The sequence below is a fragment of the Anomaloglossus baeobatrachus genome, chromosome 9, assembly GCF_048569485.1.
Source record: "Anomaloglossus baeobatrachus isolate aAnoBae1 chromosome 9, aAnoBae1.hap1, whole genome shotgun sequence".
Taxonomy (NCBI): Eukaryota; Metazoa; Chordata; class Amphibia; order Anura; family Aromobatidae; genus Anomaloglossus; species Anomaloglossus baeobatrachus.
In genome coordinates, this window is record NC_134361.1 from 25,695,321 (window position 1) to 25,718,975 (window position 23,655).

Sequence of the window (23,655 nt, forward strand, 5' to 3'; positions counted from 1 at the left end):
TTTCATTTCCACCTGTCCAGGGCCGAAAGGAGGTTACTATGTGCTTTGGCTGCTTTGAATGATGGAAGAGTACAGGGTAGACAGCAATCCCTCGTGCCCCTGAGATCGATTAATACCAATGATCGGAAGGGAAGAAAACCTACCGTAGTTTCTTCGTGTGGAAACTGGGAATGGAATGCATGTTGCATCTGTAGATACTTAAAGAATTTGGAGTGTGGCAGCTCACATGTTATTTGCAATTGAGCAAAGAAGTGAAAAACATTATTATGCACCAAGTCACTCATATTAGTTATTCCTCTATCCTCCCAATCCCGAAACTCACCGAGTCCCGCAAACTGAAGAAAACTCATTTATGTAAAATAGTTTTTATGGTGTAAAAGTGGCAAAACATAAAAAGATATAAATGTAGTATCGTTGTAATTGTACTAGTCCAAAGAATAAAGCTGTCTTGTCACTTTTATGACACGGTGAATGGCGTTAAATAAAACAACCTGAATTACTGTTTCTTCTTGATTTTGCCTCACAAAATACAGAATAGAAAGCAATAAAAAAATATTATGTGCCCAAAATGGTGCCAATAAAAACTCCAATTCATCCCGAAAAATGTCCCACTTCACTCTTTCAACAGAAAAATATAAAAAAAAATTTAACCTTCAAAATTGGATGATGTTAAAATTCTTAATTTTGTAAAATATCGTTTTAGCCAAACCTAAAAAAACTATATAAATCTGGTATCACTTTAAGGTGACCTGAGGACCTGCCTTATCCCTCATACCGTAAAGTGAACGACATAAAAAAATAACTAAAGCCAATTCTTCAACTGTTGTTTAATTGTGTATTCTGCCTTCGAAAAGATCGCAGTATGGTGTGGTGCACGTTTATCCTGCGCTCTACACTGAGCACTTACACCAGGGAATACATGTAAATCTCTGGAAAACATGATTGAGATAAAATTCCCAATTAAAACATTTACTATAATGAACTGGGATCTGGCAGTTTCCATTTTTTAAGCGTCTTTTTAGGTCTGCACAAAAGGCCTCTGCACCTTCGAAAAATGGACATCGCTGAACAGAGGCTAAACGGAGTCTGGAGTAACTCTGCTGCCTTATTGAATAGATCCTTTAGGGGTTTCCCCTGAATCATGAGCTGTAAATGGAAATGTAGGTGCTCAGCATAAAGCACAGTATAAATGTGAACTGATCCAAAATGTTCTGTACCCATTATACCTCAGTCCTCATGGCGGCCGGCGGAGGATTGATGCACACTGCGCATGATCCAGAGTCCCCAGGACTTCCGGTCATGCACACTGTACCTCACTGATTTAGTGTGCATGATCGGAAGTCCAGGGTACTCCTCATCATACGCAGTGTGCATCACTCCTAAGCCAGCCTGTTATAAAGAGTCAGGTATGTGCGGCATCGCTTCCAATTCATTAGCATGTTAGTATGCCCACAGGGGCTTGCTAACATGCTAAGGGGGTCGGCTAGCCAAGGGAACTCACGCCCTTGCAACTAGTTTTAGGCTTCATTAGCATATAAGAAACGATCTTTAGAAATACTTTTTCTAAAGATATCTTTATCTATGCTACTAGATACAGGGACGGTTAGGCAGAGATTAGCAATATACACCCAGAACTGCTCTTGGTTCTGGGTGCATATTGCACCTGACAGGATCCCTTTTAAAAAAAATAGCTTTAAACTACACAGAAGAACTAGCACATGTGAACACGTGTAACTACCAAACTAAAAACAACACAGTCATTATAAGGCTATGTGCGCACGTTGCGTAAATACATGCAGTTACGCTGCGCTTTGTAGCGCAGCGTAACTGCATGCGTCCTGCGTCCCCTGCACAGTCTATGGAGATTGTGCAGGGGCCGTGCGCACGTGGCGTTTTAGAGCGCAGCGCTTCGGCTACTGCCGAAGCGCTGCGTTCTAAGAAGTGACATGTCACTTCTTCCGTGCGCTTTGCCGGCAGCTCCTGTTCTGTCTATGGCAGGAGCTGCAGGCAGAGCGCATGGAATCGGCTTTTTTTTTTTTCACTACGGACATTTCTGTAGCGATTTAAAGCGCACATGTGCTCTTCAGATCGCTGCAGAAATTTCTGCAGGGCTAGTACGCAACGTGCGCACATAGCCTATCTCTGTATTATAAAGCTAATCACATAAGAACCTTAGAGTGGTTTATATTGAAACTGTACAATCAGAGCTACAAAAATGCTAAAAAATTGTAGTAGCAATGTAGTGGGAATTCTAAAAATGAGGAAGAAAGAAGAAATAGTAGGAATAGTGATCGAGGAGGTAACTGGGCTGCTGCTCCTGATCAGGATTTGTGCATTTCGATCAAAGCAGATCCATAGACCTACGCATACTAACGTAACATGGCAAAAAAAAAATCTTAGCCAAAACCAAAAAATTTAATTATTAACATTTGTTTATTATTTGTTACAACATAAAAGTACTTAAATAAAAGTCCACTTTATTATTATTTTAACAGATGAGTTGGGAACATAGTGTGTGGCACTTACTAATAGTGTATATTGATATTATAGGTTCTCCTCCTCCTTCTCTTACTCTTTAAATTGGTGGAGGAACACATGACCGAACCTGTCAATCAGTCTCCACCAATTAAAAAAACACTGCCTATGGGGAAGTTTATTTAACTGTTGGGACCACACCTAAGTAAAACAGCTGCTGAGTTCCCGTCATCAAAGAAGATGACAGCTGCCTCATACCCACTGGTCAGGAATTTATGGCACATCCATTTAACTAGTGCATATTTAATGAGTTGCGTCATTTCTGTGCCCACATTGTAACCCAAAGTCTTGCCTTGACCAAGGGTTTAATGCCCTAAACTGACAGTAGATTACTAGGATGTTGCTAGTTTGTGTAATTAGATCTATCATCAGACTGAGATATGTGGCCATAATACAAGTGCAGAAATATATAGACGTGTAACTAGCCTAAAGCATAGTATTGGACTATGTTCTGTCAGGAGCAAACCTTGTAGAGCACACATTGAAATTAAGGCAATAGAAACACCTGGTGGAAAACTGGCTGCCGTCCGCAAGAGAACTTCACTATGAAATCACAACAATATCCGAAATATAAGGCTATGTGCCTAAGTGACTTACTTTGCGTTTTTTTTCATGATTTTTTTTTTTAATAAATAAAAGCAAGGAAAAAGCATCCTAGTAAATTCTATGAGAATTCTGACTTGCTGTGCACATGCTGCTTTTTTTTTTCATTGGAGAATTTGTTGCTGAAAAAGGAAACAGCATTTCAATTGTTTCTGCATTTATTTTCTGCGTTTCTATAATCCCCTGCAATGTTTTATCTCTACAGGGGATCATATTGTAGCACTTTGCCTCACACATCATGCATACAGCACGGTGTGTGAGGCTCTCTGTAGCTCAGTAACTCGGGGTTGTCATGGTAATGACCCAGGGTTCCTATGGCAGTGATCACATCCCTGTGATTGCATTATAAGGACCCGATCACCAGGGAGAGGTAAGCAATCCCTCTCTCTGCCTTCTGAATGCTGAGCATTAGGGCGTTAAACTGCCGGGAAAGGCCTGGGAACCGCTCCGAGCACAGAGAGCCCTGTCCCGGCTGTAACATCATCCAGAGACCCAGCGGCAATCTCGGAGCTTCAGCACCTGAACCCCCGCGATGGCCATGACTTAAAAAAAAAGCACAAAAAAGCAGGAAAAAACACGCAAATGCAATAAAAAAAATGAGTGTTTTTCTGCTGTGTTTTTCCTGCCAAAACATGCTTTTTTTATGTACAGAAAAGAAGCACCCAAAAAAGCAATGTGGGCACAAAGCCTAAAGCTAAGTAGAGGAATATAATGCCATGTAGATGCTTATATACCGCAGTCCAAGAGGGTACACAGTGAAAATATTGAAAAAATAAAATAATAGTAAGATAAATACTAGAGGAAAACTATCTGCTGCCTGCAAAGGAATGGCAACTTACCAACCCAATAATGACCAGAAATATAAAGCCAGAAATACACAGTAAAGCATAGGATTGGAGCATCAGGGTGCGGAAAAGTTATTTTCTACTTTGGACACCAGTGTAACCAATAGCAATGGAAAAACATCTGCAGAGTACAATAGAACTGCAACTTAACACATAATAACCCCAAATATAAAGCCAAAAGGACACATGAAGGTCAAAGCAGTGGTGCATCAGGATGCCTAGACCCCAGTGTAAAAAGTCATAAATTGAAATATAAAACTAATGGAATACCATCAGCAGACTACAATAGAGCTACAACTCAAAAACACATGGCTCCAAATATAAAGCCAAAATTGATTTTTTTTTTGCACTGAATTTTCTTGAAAACAACCATGATACTGTTCTTGGATGGTCAAGTTCACGCCTCAACTGAGAATTTAAAGTTGTATGGGAACACTTCTGCTCATTCACAGCACTTATTGGACTTGACAAATCTCAAAAACTTTGTTATGAAGAATGGGAGAAAGCTTCAATGTCCAGAAAAAACTAATTTCTACATTATAACTAAGAAGAGGTGGATACAGAACATATACTTCTACATTGGTCACATTCGGGATGCCATTGAGTCCTATCCAAGTATTCGGTAAATTAATGCACTACAAGCTTTCACTACCTTCTTACCTGAACACTGCAGGTAAAGGAGGAGAATAAGGGTAATTTTCCATTTAGTGCAACTGGAACGGATGACATTGAGGGCCTGAGTGTTAAATCCATTACAGAATCCCATGATGGAGAATGCAGAATATAAATCCTTCTTGCCGTGCGGTGCAGAACCTTCACTGGAGCCAATTTATGAAAGTCCATATCTGAGTATCCCGTGCTGCATATATTGGTGGTGTGTCACGTTACGTTGTCCCTATAATGTATGGAATGAGGAGATAGCCTGAGGACAGCATACAAGTATCTATAAGTTCATTGGAACAAGTTGAAACATAAGAAAATGTTAAATGTCAGTTAAATACTGAAAGTTTCTACTTAATGACGAGAGATAACAAAACCGGAGATTGCTGCCCTTACGCTCATTATAATTACCGTATATGATGGTATCGTTAACTAAACGATCTGATAGACTAGAACATCAGGGCAGGTAGAGAAAAAGCTCAGCCTAAAGGAAGGAAAGGATTATATCACGATGGATATCTCTTAGATGTGTTCCTCATTAGCAAAACCTGTTTAGTGTTTTGGGAAGTTTTGTTGGAGATTAACCTACTGAATAATGTAAACTCAATGGATTGATGTGATGGAATATAAACATGTTAAGGAGTTTCCTCTGACTTTTTCATTAATGACTAATTCTTAAAATTGGCCATAAATATGTGATTGGATGTAAATCGTGGATAAAGTGGGCTCCCCAGTATGCAGCAAAACAACGCACCAGGAAAGCGTGTGGCCATGTGTCCCTCCCCAACCCCCGGCCTGTATTCATGCTCTCTATGCCATATAGGGTCATATAGGTTGCTTGGATATCTTTGTTCTTCTCAGCTGGGGTACAATAGACAGGCCTGTGGAAGACAATGGAGCCATGAGCTTCTGGAGATAGGGGTGACTGCACTGCAATAAGGGTTAGGGGTGATAGCACTGCAGGAAGGCCCACTGGTGACTGACCGGGAGAGTGTTAGGGCTGATAGCATTGATGTAGGGCCTACTGGTGATGACTGAGGGGAGTGTCAGGGCTGCAGCACTGGAAGAGGGCCCGCTGATAATGGACAGAGGGAGTGTTATGGATGGTAACACTACAGGAGGGCACGCTGGTGATGGTTTGGGGGAGTGTTAGGGCTGGCAGCACTGCAGGAGGGCCCGCTGATAATGGACAGAGAGAGTTTTATGGATGGTAACACTACAGGAGGGCCTGCTGGTGATGGTTGAAGCTAGTGTTAGAGCAGGCAGCACTGGACGACTTGCCACTAATAATGAACAGGTGGCGTGTGGGAACATCTCACACTATATAAGGGCTCAGGAGTGCCAGAGTGGGCAGCATTCTAATAGAGCCTTCCGGTGATCTGTGCACAAGCACATCCCGAATCCTTGCGCCTGTGGGCCCACAGTAGTATCTATAGTTCTGCCTTTGTGACCAGACATCATATGATGTCAACATATTATAGCTGCAGATGCACTTTTCTATTAGCCAAAATGATACAAAAGTACAGACCTCACTTATCAAAACAGTCTATATGAAAAACTGTTACAACAGTCTGTCCAGTAGTGCGGAGAGAGGCCGGTGCATAGGAAGAGGTGGGGGGGCAATTTGTTTTCTTTTATATTGACTAATAGACTTGTAGTTGTAATAATCAGATGACAGATCTGCTCTAGAGTAACTTCTTCATGCTGGGGGACGTGTTTCTGATAGTGACAGGAAGGAAACAGTTAAAGCTCACGAGAGCGTCCCCTGGGGGCAGCATTCATTTCTGCCTGATTCTGTCCTACAGATTACAGTTACTGTTATTGTTTCCAAAAAAGTTTTCATATAGATTACAAAGCGTGTGCAGCTGCGATCCTCATCCTGACGCTCCTCGGCCGTTGTAAAACTACTGCTCCCAGCATGCACTACAAACTGTGGGACTTGTAGACTCAGAGCAGCTGGAAATCCACCGCTCGCTGACCCCTAGATTGCAGGAATATTATGATACAGCAGAGAATTCTCCGCACAATGACTGTATATAATGAGCTAATGTTACATATGATGCAGAGTTAAATCTATTCGTATCTTTACAGAATAAGCCATCCTGTATGTGTTCTTGAGGAATAACTCCAGTTCAAGCCATTACACTCAGGCTCTAATTTTTAGTTGTCTCTGAGCTGGTGGATGGAGACTAGCTCCTGTGTACACACAGAACACATAGGCATGAAGAGATCCCGCTCTCCTGCCTCTCATTAGCATATGTTTAGTGGCAGCAGCAGAGTGGAGGACATTATATGGAAGTACTGAGCAGTGTGGCTGTGAATCCAGCCTGGAGTGAGATAAAATCAATAGCTAGAACATGCTGCCCGATCAATGTGTCAGTGTCTCAGCCCTGCTCCTCCCTCTTCCTCCCCTTCATTTCATCATTCATTTTAGAAGGAGCTGTAACCTGATACTTCAGTGAGCAGGCAGTCCATTTTGCTTCTACCAAGCCTGAATTTGAGCTGTTTTCAGAGTAAACAATGAGGATCATAAGGAGGTGTTAGGGGGGAAAAGTGGCTCATAAGCATAAAAAGAAATACATTTCTCAAATAAAATATTACACCGTTTCTTAAGGTACTTTCACACTTGCGTTCAGCGCAGTCCGTCACTATGGAGAATAGCACAGTCCGTTAACGTCCTGCGCTATTCTCCATAGACTTGTATGGACGACGCACTGTAACGCAAGTGTCAGCGTTACATCCTCTGGATGACGCAGCGTCAAAATAACAGAATGCACGCAGCATGTAACTTTTTTTTGAGCGGCGGAAACCTTTATTTTTCACTGCGCATGCTCATTTTTTTTTTTTTTAAAATCACAGAAACTTTATTTTGTTTCTCGGTGGCCGAACGTTCAGCTGAGCGCCCCCGGCCGCCGGCATGTGAGAGCTCGCAGCTGAGCGCCCCCGACTGCCGGCATGTGAGAGCTCGCAGCTGAGTGCCCCCGGCCGCCGGCATGTGAGACCGCTCAGCTGAGTGCCCCCGGCCGCCGGCATGTGAGAGCGCTCAGCTGAGCGCCCGGCAGCCGGCTATTGAGAGTGCTCACCGGGTGATCGTTCACAATAGTCTGCTGCTGGTAAAACTGCAAAGAAGAAACAAAAAAGAAAAAAAAAAAAGCTTTCCGTTGTTTTGTACGATCCGTTGCATCCGTTGTGCCATTATATGCAACGCATCCGTTGCATCTATCACACAACGCAATGCAATGAATGCCGTTCAACGCAAGTGTGAAAGTAGCCTTAAGGGCACTTTACACACTGCGACATTGCTAGCGATCTCGCTAGCGATGTGAAATTCTAGATCGCAAGTGCGATCTTTAGAGATCGCACATAGGTCATTTTACGCATGTGCGATCTCTAAAGATCGCACTTGCAATCTAGAATTTCACATCGCTAACGAGATCGCTAGCGATGCCGCAGTGTGTAAAATACCCTTTATATTCAATTGTAGTATTGATTTATGAAAGTTAAAACTACAGCAGCTCAATTTAAGATCATCATTGATGTATGGCAGGGGTGGGGAACCTCCGGCCCGTGGGACGCATGCGGCCCGCCCTGACCATTTATGCGGCCCGTGGGCAGACTTCCGGGGGCGGCTGTGCTACGGCCGCCGCCGCGGTATTACCGGTTGCCGTCCCTTTAAATCTCCACATACGCTGCTTGCGCACACCAATGAGCACTCTCGTGGCAGGTGCCAGCGTGCTCAGGATTACTTTGTGGGCAGGTTTATCGCTTTGCGATTCTGTCCCACATCACCTTCACCGCCTCCAGCATTGTGCCGCCCACTCTCCAGCGCTTGTGTGCCGCCTGCTGCATGGCCCTCTGTGCCGCCCACTCCATGGCCCTCTGTGCCGCCCGCTCCACGGCGCTCTGTGCTGCCTGCTCCACGGCGCTATGTGCCGCCCGCTGCATGGCGCTGTGTGCCGCCCGCTCCACGGCGCTTTGTGCCGCCCGCTTCCTGCCCCTTCTCCGGTGCAGCATGCCCCCTCCACTGCTGTGTGCAGCTCCAAGTGCTGTGTGCAGCCTCCCCAGTCTCCTCCTAGTGATGTCTGTGCCCCCCTTAGTGATGTCTGTGTGTCCCCCCTCAGTGATGTCTGTGTGCCCCCCCTCAGTGATGTCTGTGTGCCCCCCCTCAGGGATGTCTGTGTGCCCCCCTCAGGGATGTCTGTGTGCCCCCCGCTCAGTGATGTCTGTGTGCCCCCCCTTAGTGATGTCTGTGTGCCCCCTCAGTGATGTCTGTGTGCTCCCCTTCAGTGATGTCTGTGTGCCCCCCCTCAGTGATGTCTGTGTGCCCCCCTTAGTAAGGTCTGTGTGCCCCCCTTAGTGAGGTCTGTGTGCCCCCCCTCAGTCATGTCTATGTGCCCCCCCATTAGTGATGCCTGTGCCCCCCTAGTGATGCTTGTGGCCCCCCAGTGCCATCTGTGCCCCACAGCAATGCTTATGCCTCCCAGTGAACTAGTAATGTCTGTTCCCCAGCCCCTCTTGTCATGTATATGCCCCCAGCATCTCTTGTCATGTATATGCTCCCAGACCCTCCTGTCATGGATATGTCCCAGCATCTCCTGTGATGTGTATGCCCCAACTCCTCCTGTGATATATACATCAAATTGGAGATGCTAGGAGCATATACACATCACAAGAGGAGATGGAGCATATACATCACAGTGGAGATGCTGGGGGCATATTCATCACACTGGAAATGTTGGGGCCATACATATCACAGGAGAGGCTGGGGGCATATACATCACAGAAAGGGCTGGGGAATATACTTCACAGGAGGGGCTGGGCACATATACATCAAAGGAGAGGCTGAAAGCATATACATCACCGGAGGGGGCTGGGGGCATATACATGTCCCCAGCCCCTCGTGTGATGTATGTGCCCCCAGTGTCTCCAGTGATGTAGGTGTCTCCTGTGATGTACAGTATATACATCAGTCCCAGCGTCTCCTATGTGATGTACATACAGCAGTCCCAGCATCTCCTATGTGATGTATATACAGCAGTCCCAGCGTCTCCTATGTGATGTATATACAGCAGTCCCAGCGTCTCTTATGTGATGTATATGCCAACAGCTCCTTCAGTCATGTATGTGTCTCCTGTGATTTATATACTCCAGTGACTGTGTCTGTTGTGTGATGTATATAGTCTACCAATCTTATAATCACAAAGAGTTGCCTGCGCTCCAGACCGTGACAAACCTGGAAAAGAGAGAAGCAACATAAGTATCCCCGAACATCACAGCCGCACAAAAGAGAAGCCACTCCGGCCACCACAATAGGGGTGAGTTAATTAACTGTTTGACCAAATATAGCGGGGTAATTTTCACATTGATAATTTTGTGCGGCCCCCGAAGGTTGGCAGAAATTTCCAAATGGCCCGCGGCAGTAAAAAGGTTCCCCATCCCTGATTTATGGTAACATGATAAACTATTAAAAATGAGAAAAGACCACGAGAAATTCTGTAGCAAAGACTATAAAAGACTACAAGAACTTAAATACTGGTGCAGACAGAAATTTTAAGAGGTCCAGCAGCGATATCTAATGTAGATAAAAAAGTTAAATTTTATTCAAGCCATGTTAAAATAGATTCAAACACGAACAGACGCGTTTCGGAATTACTTCCTTGCTCACAGTCCACTGCTGGACCCCATTTTTGTTTTTCCTAGTGTCGTGACCTGCACCATCCTCAAGGACTTCCATCATTAAAGGGTGAGCTGGAATTAAGAAATGTATTTCTTTTTGTTTTTTCTACTAAACAGGAGAGAAAAGGCGCGATAGGGTCTTACCCGATATATTGGGCAAAATCATATAGAAGTGGTGCACTCACCTGATTGGGTTGTGCCAGTCACAACTCCTTCAACAGCAAAGAGTGAGCGCCTGAGCAGTCCAGCAGCAGCCCTGTTGCACAAGTGGAACATCAAAGGAAAACTGGAGGAAAACAGGTTTTTCGCCGCGCTTGAAGACCACAAACATTGGTGCCAAACAGATGATTCTTTTTATTTCATTCCATTTTCAATTACTCTCGAGGATTTTCTGGAGCTCCGGACAAGGTGCTGCTACACCCAAAGCAAATCCAAAAATGAAGAAAAGTCCAGCTCCAACAGAGAAATCCTTACTTTTAGTTATTTTTTATTTTTCTTTGGCACAAATATATTGGCACATTACAGTCAAAACAAAGTCATGACCGACGTCAGCGACACGTTTCGAGTGACGCAGCACGCTTAATCATGATAGATTAAGTATACAGGACAAGAGGCATGGTATTGTGCAGTGTATAATCCAGATGCTGAGAATTACAGCCAGGCCACATACACAGCCAGGCCTCATACCATACCTCCCAACGTCCCCTCGGCTGCACAGTACCAGTCATTGACGCATGCGCGGCACCACCTATGATGCCGCCGGGTGAGCACACCCGGAAGTTGCGCTAAGAGGCGAGCGTGTGTGGTAATGGACGAGATGATGCTGTGTAGTAGCCAGGCCGGTATGCTCCAAATATATCAAGCAGCCATGATATGGGGAATCATACTTAAGAACACCGCTGATTATCATGTCAGATACAGATCACGGCATCATGTGTACCCATCTAGAGTAACATAGTGGTTGCTAACATGATCTGTCTCCAAATATTAACATATATGTCAGCAATCAAGGAAAAAATCCTCCTAAACAGGCTGCAAAAACATACAGAAAAGAAAAAATAAGTAAATGAAATGAATATGATATAAGAGGAATAACCAGTGATATTTAGTAATAATTCAGACCCCTGGTTATAACCTCAGCCAGAATTATCATAACAGTTTTCACAGAACACACAGAATAATCATTTCATATTCCAGGCACCAGGATTTCTTCCATATTATTTTCAAATAATGTCATCAGTCAAAATTCATAAACTGATGCTCAGTTCAAGGGTGGGGGAAAAGTCAAGGGATCAAACAAGTCCTCAGATGGAATTCTATAAAAAACATATATAGACAACATGCAATTAAAAACAACATAATGACAGACGGATACTAAAATTCATAAGATTACTCCCACTATTTACAAACAAGTGGGGGAAACAGGGAAACCCTATGGACAAGAATAACCGGAATCAGGTATTCAGAAAGGGGGCAAAACTTAACTGTTCATTAAGACCCCCAGGGGACAGAGTCCCAAGAGTAAAAATCCACCAACTTTCAAGTTTTGAAAGGGCAAGTTTTGTGTTGCCACCGCGGATCCCACTGCTGGCCAGGTCAATCCCCACCACCCTCAGTCCGGTGGGATCACAATTGTGATGGACCTTGAAGTGCCTGGGGAGAGTCCTGAGCAGCGTGAGATCCGTCACCGATGGAGCCTTGAGAATATCCCGGACATGCTCACGAATACGGACTCGCAATTGTCTGGTGGTCAGGCCCACATAAACCAAATTACAGGGGCATGTCGCATGGTAGATCACATACGTGCTACTGCAAGATATATATCTTTTGATGCAGAAGCGTCGCTTGCCATCAGTCGAGAAAAATTCCCTGCCCGTTATAATATTTCCGGACGTACAAGCCATACATTCCCCGCATGTATAACATCCCAATCTGGGAGGGCCGGTTCCAAAGGGGCCAATAGGATTTCTCGCCACATAATGGCTATCCACAAGGAGGTCCCGCAGGCTCCTGCCTCTCCTAGAGGTCACAAGGGGGACGGTGGGTAGATCTCTGGCCAACACTGGGTCCGTATGTAGAACAGACCAGTGTCTGGACAGAGCCCCCCTAATCCGTCCCCATTGCCCATTAAATGTTGAAATAAATCTCGTTTGACTACCCCTCCGGCCACAGTCCCAGGGTTAATACCATACAAGAGTTGTTCCCGGGGAGTTTGTTTGGCTCTCTGGTATCCCAACTTGATCCCCCGAGTACCATACCCCCTATCCTTAAACCTCATTTTTAGGTCCTCAGCCTGGCGTTCAAATTTCTGAGGGGTAGAGCAAATCCTCTTAGCCCTCAGAAATTGGCCAGTGGGAATAGCTCTAATAGTAGATCTTTGATGGGCGGATGACGCATGTAGGAGTGCGTTAACCGCAGTAGTTTTTCTGTACAGGTCAGTTTCTATTGAACCATCCTCCCCAACCTCCACCACAACGTCTAGGAAATCAATCCTCCTTTGGTCCGCTTTGTATGTTAGTTTAACATTATAATCATTCTGATTGAGTTCTTCCATAAAGGTGTCCAGCAGAGAGCGAGCACCTTGCCACAGGAGCAGCACATCATCTATATACCTATACCAACAGATGATATTCTGGGCAAGGGATGATCCGTGCAGGGCTTCCTGCTCCCACTTGCCCAGAAATAACCCCGCATAAGATGGTGCACATGCCGCCCCCATGGCGGTACCACGCCTCTGCAGGAAAAAACGGTCCTTGAACGTAAATGCATCGTGGTGGAGGATGAACTCTAGGAGGTCCAAAACGAAACCGCAAAGTGACCTGTCCCAGATACTACTAGATAGAAAATACCTACATGCTTCCAGGCCTTGTTCATGTGCAATACAGGTGTACAGGGACTCTACGTCCGCTGTCACCAACCACATGTCTGCTTCCATATGGACACCGTCCAGTTTCTTTAGTAGATCATTAGTGTCCTTTAGGTAGGAGGGCAGGTTCTGCACCAAGGGTTTCAGATAAAAGTCCACAAAAGTACATATTGGTTCACAGAGGCCACCAATCCCTGAGACGATGGGACGTCCTGGGGGATTGGTGGCGTCCTTGTGGACCTTGGGTAGCAAGTAAAAGGTGGGCAATTTAGGGCTCTTAACTAGAAGACCGTCCCTAATTTTGGGAGAAATAATCCCCTCCACCAGGGCTTCCTCTAGTAAAGAGATCAATTCCAATCTAAATCCAATAGTAGGATTGGCGGTGAGTTTGGTGTATGTTTCTTTATTATTTAACTGTCTGAACGCTTCTCGTTCGTATTTACAGACAGGCCACACAACAACGTTTACCCCTTTGTCAGCGTTCTTAATCACAACGTCAGTCAAATCCCTCAATTCTCGGATAGCACTGCGCTGCGATTTTGTCAAGTTGTCACCAGAACTGAATCTGGGAATTTTTTCCAGCTCCTTGGTGACCAACCTGACAAAGATGTCAATCTGCGGACAAATGGACAAAGGGGGAAAACGTCGTTGATTTAGGGAAAATTCCCCGTGGAAAAACATCAGACACACCGCCCTCACCCTCTCCCTCTAGTTCCTCTAGGGTAGCAATGGCTGCCTGTTCTCTCTCAGTTAGTGATTCCCCACCACCAGATGTTTTGTGATGTAATTTATGTAGGACCAATTTACGGGCAAATAAGTGGAGATTAGTGATGAGCGAGCATGCTTGTTACTACTCGGTACTCGCACGAGTATCACTGTACTCGGTCTACTCGGCGGGGACCGAGTAATCTCGCGATACTCGTGCTGTACTCGTGGTCTTCATTTCTGCATGTTGGCGCTCTTTTGAGAGCCAGCCCTCATGCAGGGATTGGCTGGCAGACCACTGCAATGCCACAGCCCTGTTAGTTGTGGAATTGCAGTGATTGACCGGCCTGGACAGCGTGACCGAGCCTTTATACCGGCGGGCGCGCTGTGCTCTGCTCACAGCTATCCAGACAGTCAGTGCAGGGAGAGTGTCGCTGCTTCAGGGAAAGGTTTGCGGCCCTTTATAGCTATTTCCGTAGCAGGGCTGCAAACAGTGTGACCAAAAGTCCTTCTCAGGACTATTCTAGTTGTATACAGGCAGGCAGGGTATAGCCAGGTCGGAGTACAGTAGCAGAGTCCTTCTCAGGACTATTGTTGCTGTATACAGGCAGGGTATAGCCAGGTTGGAATACAGGCTAGTGACCAAAAGAGTCCTTGTCAGGACTATTGTAGCAGTATACAGGCAGGCAGGCAGGCAGGCAGGCAGGGTATATAGCCATTCCTAGTGGTGACCGTATACCAGCCTTCATCATATCTGGGGCTGGTGTACACAGTCTAAAACAGTCCTGATAGTGTCAGACTTCTCAGCAATTGTCGCTCCTAAAAACCTGTTAGGTTCTTAGTGCGTCCGTGCTTGCATTTAAAAAACGCACGTGTGTGCCTGTCGGTGGCAGCGTACAGGTGCACTTGTGTGCGTTTTTACCAAACTATTATATAACGCACAAGTGTAGTGTATAATACACGTCAGTCAGCAGTGGCTGATAGTGTCAGAGTTCTCGTCATTAATTTTTTCTCCTAAAACCTGTGTTAGGTTCTTAGTGCGTCCGTGCTTGCATTTAAAAACCGCACGTGTGTGCCTGTCGGTGGCAGCGTACAGGTGCACGATTTGCACAAACTTTGATATAACGCCCAAGTCTAGTGAATACACGTCAGCACAGCATTGCAAAATGCGCAAGGGCGTTGGCAAGGAACAAGGAAGTGGACGTGATGGTGGTGCAGGCAGAGGCCGAGGTCGTGGGCAAGCTCTAATTTTGCCACAACAAAGGGCCACATCTAGTCGCTCGCACGTCCTGTCCCAAATTCTTGGGGACCGCAGCAGTACACCGCTCTTGAACCAAGACCAGTGTCAACAGGTTGTTAGTTGGATAGCGGATAATGCTTCCAGTCAGATTGGCACAACCACAAACACTCTGTCTTCCACACGGTCAAGTGTCAGTAGCCGTGATACTGCACCGCACATTTCAGAACCTGATCCTCCTTCCTACCACAAGGCTGAGTACACGTCCTCGGACATTAATGATCCCACACTTGGACACTCGGAAGAGCTGTTCACGTTTCCATTCGCACATTCTGGCCTCTCGCCAGCTCATGTTGAAGTGGGTCATGAGGAGATCGTATGTACAGATGGCCAAATATTTGAGCAGCCACGTTCTCACGAAGTTGGCAACGTGTCTCAACAAGGGGTGGACGATGATGAGACACAATTGTCAGGAAGTCAGGAGGAGGAGCAGGGTGCGGAAGAGGAAGACGACGTGGTGGATGATCCAGTAACTGACCCAACCTGGCAGGAGGATATGCAGAGCGAGGACAGCAGTGCACAGGGGGAGGGAGGCGTAGCATCCCAACAGGCAGTAAGAAGCAGGGTGGTGGCTCCAGGCAGAAGTCAGGCAACCGTTCCCCGGAACAACAACACGACACAAGGTGCCTGTACAAATGTTAGGTCTTCCCGAGTCTGGCAGTTTTTTAAGTTGGATCCAGATGATTCTAAAAAGGCCATTTGCAACACCTGCCGTGCCAGCATCAGCAGGGGTACCAAAACTAGCAGCCTGACCACCACCAGCATGATCAGGCACATGTCAGCCAAGCACCCGACTTTGTGGGAAGTACAACAGAGTCGAGGAGCAGTGCTTGCTAATGTCACTGCTACGTCTTCGCTGGTTGTGCATGCGAGCCAATCCCCTGTCCATGCTGCCTGCGAACAAGCCTCCTCCGGTCCTGCACCTGCAGTTGACTACGCAGAAATAACACCATCATCAAGCACGTCCTTGTCCCAGCGCAGCGTTCAGTTATCCATTCAGCAAACCTTTGAACGCAGGCGCAAATACACTGCCAACACCCCACATGCCACAGTTCTAAATGCTAACATTTCGCGACTGTGTTACGGGGGGCTGTCTGATAATAACTCAAAGGAGTATCAGACAGTCAGGGTCCACCGTGCAAAGACTCTGCTGCAGACTATGGCAGAGTGCAATACCTCTGTTAACTCACAGAAGGATACAATAAGTAAGCAAAGCAATTCCTCTCCCACTTGGAGGGTGTGTGGAATGATCTCTGTTAACAATCACAGAGACAAAGGCAATGTGTGCGAAATGGCACCTACCTAGGTCCGCTCTTCTAGTGGTGCAAAAGAGACGAACAGCAGCGTAAGCCGCACAAAGCTCCTACCTGCGTTCGCTCCACTAGTGTGCGAGGACACGAACCACTAGATATGGCACCTGCCTAGGTCCGCTCTTCTAGTGGTGCAAAAGAGACGAACAGCAGCGTAAGCCGCACAAAGCTCCTACCTCTGTTCGCTCCCCTAGTGTGCGAGGATACGAACAACTGCCAGACGCAGTATAAGGAACGTTACCCTAGCGGCAACGTCCACCTACGAGTCGAATCACAAGGCCCAGCCAGACCATGTGCCTCAGGCACCTGCCTATGTCCGCTCCCCTAAGAGGTAAGGATACGGACAGCAGCCGAAGCTGTAAGGTATAAGAACGCTACCCTGCCGGTAGCGCTCACCTTGCATAGACAGAGGAATGCCTAGAGGAACGTGCACAGGGCGTCTACCCTCATGCATGAACCAAGAGGACTGAGCGCCATGCGGCGTGTGTCAGGGTCTTATATAGACTCTGTGCCTCATCCAAGATGGAGGACACCAGAGCCAATCGGCTGCCAGAACGACAAGAGTGACGTCATGCTGGCCTATCACCGAGCAAGGCGTCACAAGCACATGACCAGCGACCAATCGGCATAGAAGGTGTCAGAGACATGTGACCTCGTGTCAGCGATGATGTCACCCGCACATGTGCAATGGCTCCAAGATAGGACTTAGTCTCCAGCGCTCGCACATGTGCAGTAGCAAGAAATCTGGACTTAGTCTCCAGCGCTCGCACATGTGCAGTAGCAAGAAATCTGGACTTAGTCTCCAGCGCTCGCACATGTGCAGTAGCAAGAAATCTGGACTTAGTCTCCAGCGCTCGCACATGTGCAGTAGCAAGAAATCTGGACATAGTCTCCAGTGCTCGCAGCAACCGTAACAGTACCTCCCCCTCAAGGGCCCCCCTCCCGGCGACGCAGGTAATCAGCAACTAAGTCGGGAGCATGGACAGCCTCCTCAGGCTCCCAAGAGCGATGTTCCGGGCCGTAGCCCTCCCAATCTATCAAGAAGAACCTGCGCCCTCTAACCATCTTAGAACCAACTATGGCTCGTACCTCATAGCTAGAGCGAGAGGAATCAGAAGCAGGAGAGTGCACTTCACGAGCGTGAGGTAAAATTGCCGGCTTTAGCAGTGAAACATGGAATTTGTCATGGATCCTAAGATGGACGGGTAACTTCAATTGGTAGACTACAGGATTTACCTGTCGAAGAACCTCATAAGGACCCAGGAAGCGAGGAGCAAATTTGACAGAGCTCACTCTAAGTTTCACGTTTTTTGCAGAGAGCCACACAAAGTCCCCTGGAGAAAAGACAGGAGCCGGGCGACGAAACCGATCGGACACCGTCTTCATACGGTCCTTAGCTGCTTGGATTGACTCTTGAGTCTGATCCCAAACCTCTCTGGCATTAGTTGCCCAGTCGGCCACAAGAGGAGGAGGTGCAGCAGCGGGAAACGGTACCGGTACCCTAGGGTGTTGCCCATTATTGAGTACGAACGGTGTCTGCCCAGTGGCCTCAGCCAGCGAATTGTTAAGGGCAAATTCTGCCCAGGGTAGGAGGGAGGACCAGTTATCGTGGTTCTCAGCAACAAAGTGTCGAAGGTATATAATCATGGATTGATTGGTACGCTCAACCAAACCATTGGTCTCCGGATGGTATGCCGAAGATAGATTCAACTCAATTTGCAGAAGGCTACAAAGATCTCGCCAGAAACGGGAAGCAAATTGCGGGCCTCTATCACAAATGATACGATCTGGCATCCCGTGAAGCCTAAAGACATGCTTGAGGAATAGTTTGGCTAGTACCCTGGAAGATGGGATTCTCGATAACGGTACGAGATGAACCATCCGGGAGAAATGGTCCGTAATGACCCACACAAATCTATGTCCCTGTGAACATGGAAGATCACCCACAAAGTCCATGCCTACCACCTCCCATGGTCTATCTGGCACTGGTAAAGGATGCAAGAGCCCAGCCGGTCTCTGCCGTAATGGACGGTTGCGAGCACACGAGTAGCAGGAACCGACATATCTCTTGACGTGGCTGGCTAAGTGTGGCCACCAATACCACCTCTCCAGTAACTCTCGTGTCCGTCTAATACCAAAATGCCCACCCACCTTTGAGGTGTGGGCCCATGACAGTATATCATTCTGTCGATCAGGCGGAACAAAGGTCTTGCCCGGTGGGATTTGGTCTAACGTCACAGGCGAGAGCGTATGAAAAACCCTGGAGGGAAGGATAAGACGAGGTTCGTCAATCTCTTCCTGGGTAGAAAGCATAGAGCGAGACAGGGCGTCTGCCTTGTTATTCTTACTCCCAGACACATAGTTGATGGAGAAGTGAAAGCGGGAGAAAAACAAGGACCAGCGGGCTTGCCGAGGATTCAGACGCTGAGCGGTTTGTAAGTACGTCAGATTCTTATGGTCTGTATAGACCTGGAAAGGATGTTTCGCTCCTTCCAGCAAGTGACGCCACTCCTCCAAGGCTAATCTCAAGGCGAGCAGTTCCCTATCCCCAATGGTATAGTTTCTCTCTGCCGGTGAAAAGGTTTTAGCAAAGAAGAAACACGGCCTTTTTCTACCTGCACCGTTCTTTTGATACAAGACCGCACCAGCACCCACTGAAGAGGCATCAACCTCTAAGAGGAAGGGCTTACTCTCATCGGGTCTTTGAAGAACGGGAGCAGTTGAAAAGTGTCTTTTTACTGCCTCAAAAGCCTGAGATGTCTCAGTAGACCAGGCTTTGGGATTAGCACCTTTCTTAGTCAAGGCCACCAAAGGGGCCACCAAAGTAGAAAAATGGGGTATGAACTGCCTGTAATAATTTATGAATCCTAAGAAGCGTTGCACCGCCTTCAAGGAATGAGGTTCGGACCATTGCAGGACAGCAGAGAGCTTCGCAGGATCCATAGCCAGGCCCTCTTGTGAGATAATGTAACCCAAAAAAGGCAATGAGGACTGCTCGAATACACATTTCTCGAGTTTAGCAAACAATGAGTGCTCCCTTAAACGGGAAAGGACACGAACGACATCCTGACGATGAGTCTCCAGATCAGGAGAAAAAATCAGGATGTCGTCCAGATACACCACTGCTGAGGATAACAGTAAATCCCTGAACACATCGTTTACGAAGTCCTGAAATACTGCGGGTGCATTACATAACCCAAAAGGCATGACGAGGTATTCATAGTGACCGTCTCGGGTGTTAAAAGCGGTCTTCCATTCGTCACCCTTTCGAATTCGTACCAAGTTATACGCACCCCGCAGATCCAACTTCGTAAAAACTTGAGCTCCTCTCAGTCTGTCAAAGAGCTCCGAAATTAAAGGTAATGGGTATTTGTTCTTTATTGTGATTGCGTTGAGACCCCTGTAATCTATGCAGGGACGCAAATCACCCTCTTTCTTCCGAACAAAGAAAAACCCAGCTCCCGCGGGAGAGACAGACTTACGAATGAACCCCTTCTCTAAACTCTCTCTTATATAGGTCGACATGGCCTCCGACTCAGGTATCGACAGGGGGTAAACCCTGCCTTTAGGTGGAACCGAACCTGGGATAAGGTCTATGGCACAGTCATACGGCCTATGGGGTGGAAGAACCTCAGCACCCTGTTTGGAGAACACGTCAGCGAAATCCAGATAGGGTGTAGGTATGGGAGAGAGATCAGTAGATGCAACCGCAATGACCTTAGGTGGTAAGGGAAGACATCGGGACTGACATTTCGAACCCCAACTAATAATGCTGTCAGACTCCCAGTCAATGTGAGGAGCATGAGTCCGAAGCCATGGGAGACCCAGAAGGATGTCGTCTATACCCTCAGGCAAAACAAGAAAAGAAATCTCCTCTATGTGACCCTGAGACAGGGAAAGGCGCAAGGGAACTGTCCTCAATGTAATGGAGTCAGACAACATAGTTCCATTAACAACACGGACAGGAATAGGCGCCTCTAACATGATAGAGGGAATATTGTGTCCCTTTACAAATCCTGAGGACACAAAAGTCCCGTCAGCTCCGGAATCCACAAAAGCCATAATAGGCCATGTATTCTCAGATAACGAGAGCTGACCTGGGATACAACACTTAGAGGGTGCAGAAGACGTCTCTAGTAACCCCCCTCTAATGGTTACTAGACCAGGGAGTTTCCCTGACGACTAGGACACTTGTTGGCATAGTGCCCAGCCTGACGACATACGTAACATATAGGAGGACCAGACTTGCGTAGTCTGGAAGACGTATGACCTAACTCCATAGGAGTGGGAGATGTTTCAGATGCTGAGGAAGATGGTAGTGGACCCTCAACAACTGGAATAGCCCGATGCTTAGGGCGTGAGGAAGAGACCTCGAGTCTACGTTCCTTATGGCGTACATCGATCCTCGTTGCTACTGTGATCAAGTCCTCCAGAGAAGCAGGGACCTCACGAGTAGCAAGAGCATCCTTGACATAGCCTGCCAACCCTCTCCAGAAGATAGGAATCAACACCTTCTCTGGCCAATCTAGTTCTGCCACCAGAGTTCTAAAAGCAATGGCATAAGAACTAGTGGATAACGAACCCTGAGATAGATCTAACAGTCTCAGGGCCGCATCATGGGTAACCTGCGGACCCATGAATACCGCCTTAAGAGCATCAAGAAAGTCTTGATGTCTCAGAGTAACCACATCAGAGCGCTCCCATAGGGGAGTCGCCCATTCTAAGGCTTTGTCCTGAAGTAAGGAGATGATAAAGCCTACTCTGGACCTCTCCGTAGAGAAGCGAGAAGAGTTGACCTCTAGGTGTATCTGACACTGACTAATGAAACCACGACATGATCTGGCATCGCCAGAATATCTGTTTGGCAGAGCAAGTCGAGGATCATGTGCAGATGTCACCATGGTCTGAGGTTTATCCTCTATACTCTTGAGCCGTGACTCAAGTACTTGTATGTAACGGTGTAACTGCTGATATTCTGCCATAACTGCCAGACCCTTGGCTCAGTCCTAATGTTACGGGGGGCTGTCTGATAATAACTCAAAGGAGTATCAGACAGTCAGGGTCCACCGTGCAAAGACTCTGCTGCAGACTATGGCAGAGTGCAATACCTCTGTTAACTCACAGAAGGATACAATAAGTAAGCAAAGCAATTCCTCTCCCACTTGGAGGGTGTGTGGAATGATCTCTGTTAACAATCACAGAGACAAAGGCAATGTGTGCGAAATGGCACCTACCTAGGTCCGCTCTTCTAGTGGTGCAAAAGAGACGAACAGCAGCGTAAGCCGCACAAAGCTCCTACCTGCGTTCGCTCCACTAGTGTGCGAGGACACGAACCACTAGATATGGCACCTGCCTAGGTCCGCTCTTCTAGTGGTGCAAAAGAGACGAACAGCAGCGTAAGCCGCACAAAGCTCCTACCTCTGTTCGCTCCCCTAGTGTGCGAGGATACGAACAACTGCCAGACGCAGTATAAGGAACGTTACCCTAGCGGCAACGTCCACCTACGAGTCGAATCACAAGGCCCAGCCAGTCCATGTGCCTCAGGCACCTGCCTATGTCCGCTCCCCTAAGAGGTAAGGATACGGACAGCAGCCGAAGCTGTAAGGTATAAGAACGCTACCCTGCCGGTAGCGCTCACCTTGCATAGACAGAGGAATGCCTAGAGGAACGTGCACAGGGCGTCTACCCTCATGCATGAACCAAGAGGACTGAGCGCCATGCGGCGTGTGTCAGGGTCTTATATAGACTCTGTGCCTCATCCAAGATGGAGGACACCAGAGCCAATCGGCTGCCAGAACGACAAGAGTGACGTCATGCTGGCCTATCACCGAGCAAGGCGTCACAAGCACATGACCAGCGACCAATCGGCATAGAAGGTGTCAGAGACATGTGACCTCGTGTCAGCGATGATGTCACCCGCACATGTGCAATGGCTCCAAGATAGGACTTAGTCTCCAGCGCTCGCACATGTGCAGTAGCAAGAAATCTGGACTTAGTCTCCAGCGCTCGCACATGTGCAGTAGCAAGAAATCTGGACTTAGTCTCCAGCGCTCGCACATGTGCAGTAGCAAGAAATCTGGACTTAGTCTCCAGCGCTCGCACATGTGCAGTAGCAAGAAATCTGGACATAGTCTCCAGTGCTCGCAGCAACCGTAACAGACTGCTTGCGCTGGAAATGTTGCCTTTTAGGCTGGTGGAGACAGAAGCATTCCGCGACCTGATGGCGGCAGCTGTCCCACGTTACTCGGTCCCCAGCCGCCACTATTTCTCCCGGTGTGCCGTCCCCGCGTCGCATAACCACGTGTCACAAAACATCACACGTGCCCTGAACAACGCTGTTTCACCCAAAGTCCACCTAACCACAGACACGTGGACAAGTGCTTGTGGGCAAGGCCGCTACATCTCGTTGACGGCACACTGGGTTAATATTGTGGAAGCTGGGACCTAGTCTGAGCGAGGGACGGAACACGTCCTTCCCACACCAAGGTTTGCAGGCCCTACCTCAGTCAGTGTTTCACCCACACTCTACAGCTCCGGAATGTCATGCTCTTCAGCCTCCTCCTCCTCCTGCGCATCCTCATCCACTGTACCCTCCACACCAGTCCCAAGCTGGAAGCACTGCAGCACTGCCTCGGCGAAGCGGCAACAGGCTGTGCTGAAGCTAATCTGCATAGGTGACAAACCCCACAATGCAGAAGAGCTGTGGACAGCTCTGAAACAGCAGGCAGATCACTGGCTCACACCTCTGAACCTAAAGCCAGGAAAGGTCGTGTGTGACAATAGCCGGAACCTGGTGGCGGCTTTGAGGCGAGGCCAGCTGACACATGTTCCATGCGTGGCCCATGTGCTCAACCTCGTGGTTCAGCGGTTTCTAAAGTCATACCCAGAGCTGTCTGATCTGCTGGTAAAAGTTCGCCGCCTGTCTGCACATTTTCGAAAGTCACCTACTGCTTCAGCCGGCCTTGCCGGCTTTCAGCGCAGTTTGCATCTTCCGGCTCACAGACTGGTGTGTGATGTCCCCACGCGTTGGAATTCAACTCTGCACATGTTGGTCAGGATATGTGAGCAGAAGAGGGCAGTTGTTGAGTACCTGCATCACCTAAACCGTCGGGAAATGGGTCAAACTCCACACATAACACCTGAGGAGTGGAGATGGAT

General features: G+C 47.5%; 1 protein-coding gene across 1 annotated transcript in view; it reads right to left on the bottom strand.

Annotated features, from left to right (window-relative positions):
• Nucleotides 1-23,655, bottom strand: part of LOC142251747 (uncharacterized) — a 44,257-nt gene that overhangs the window by 16,192 nt on the left and 4,410 nt on the right. The window contains exon 2 of the mRNA XM_075324797.1: nt 12,507-13,800. Within this exon, the coding sequence (XP_075180912.1) occupies nt 12,507-13,800 (1,294 nt within the window). The remainder of the gene's footprint in view (nt 1-12,506; nt 13,801-23,655) is intronic.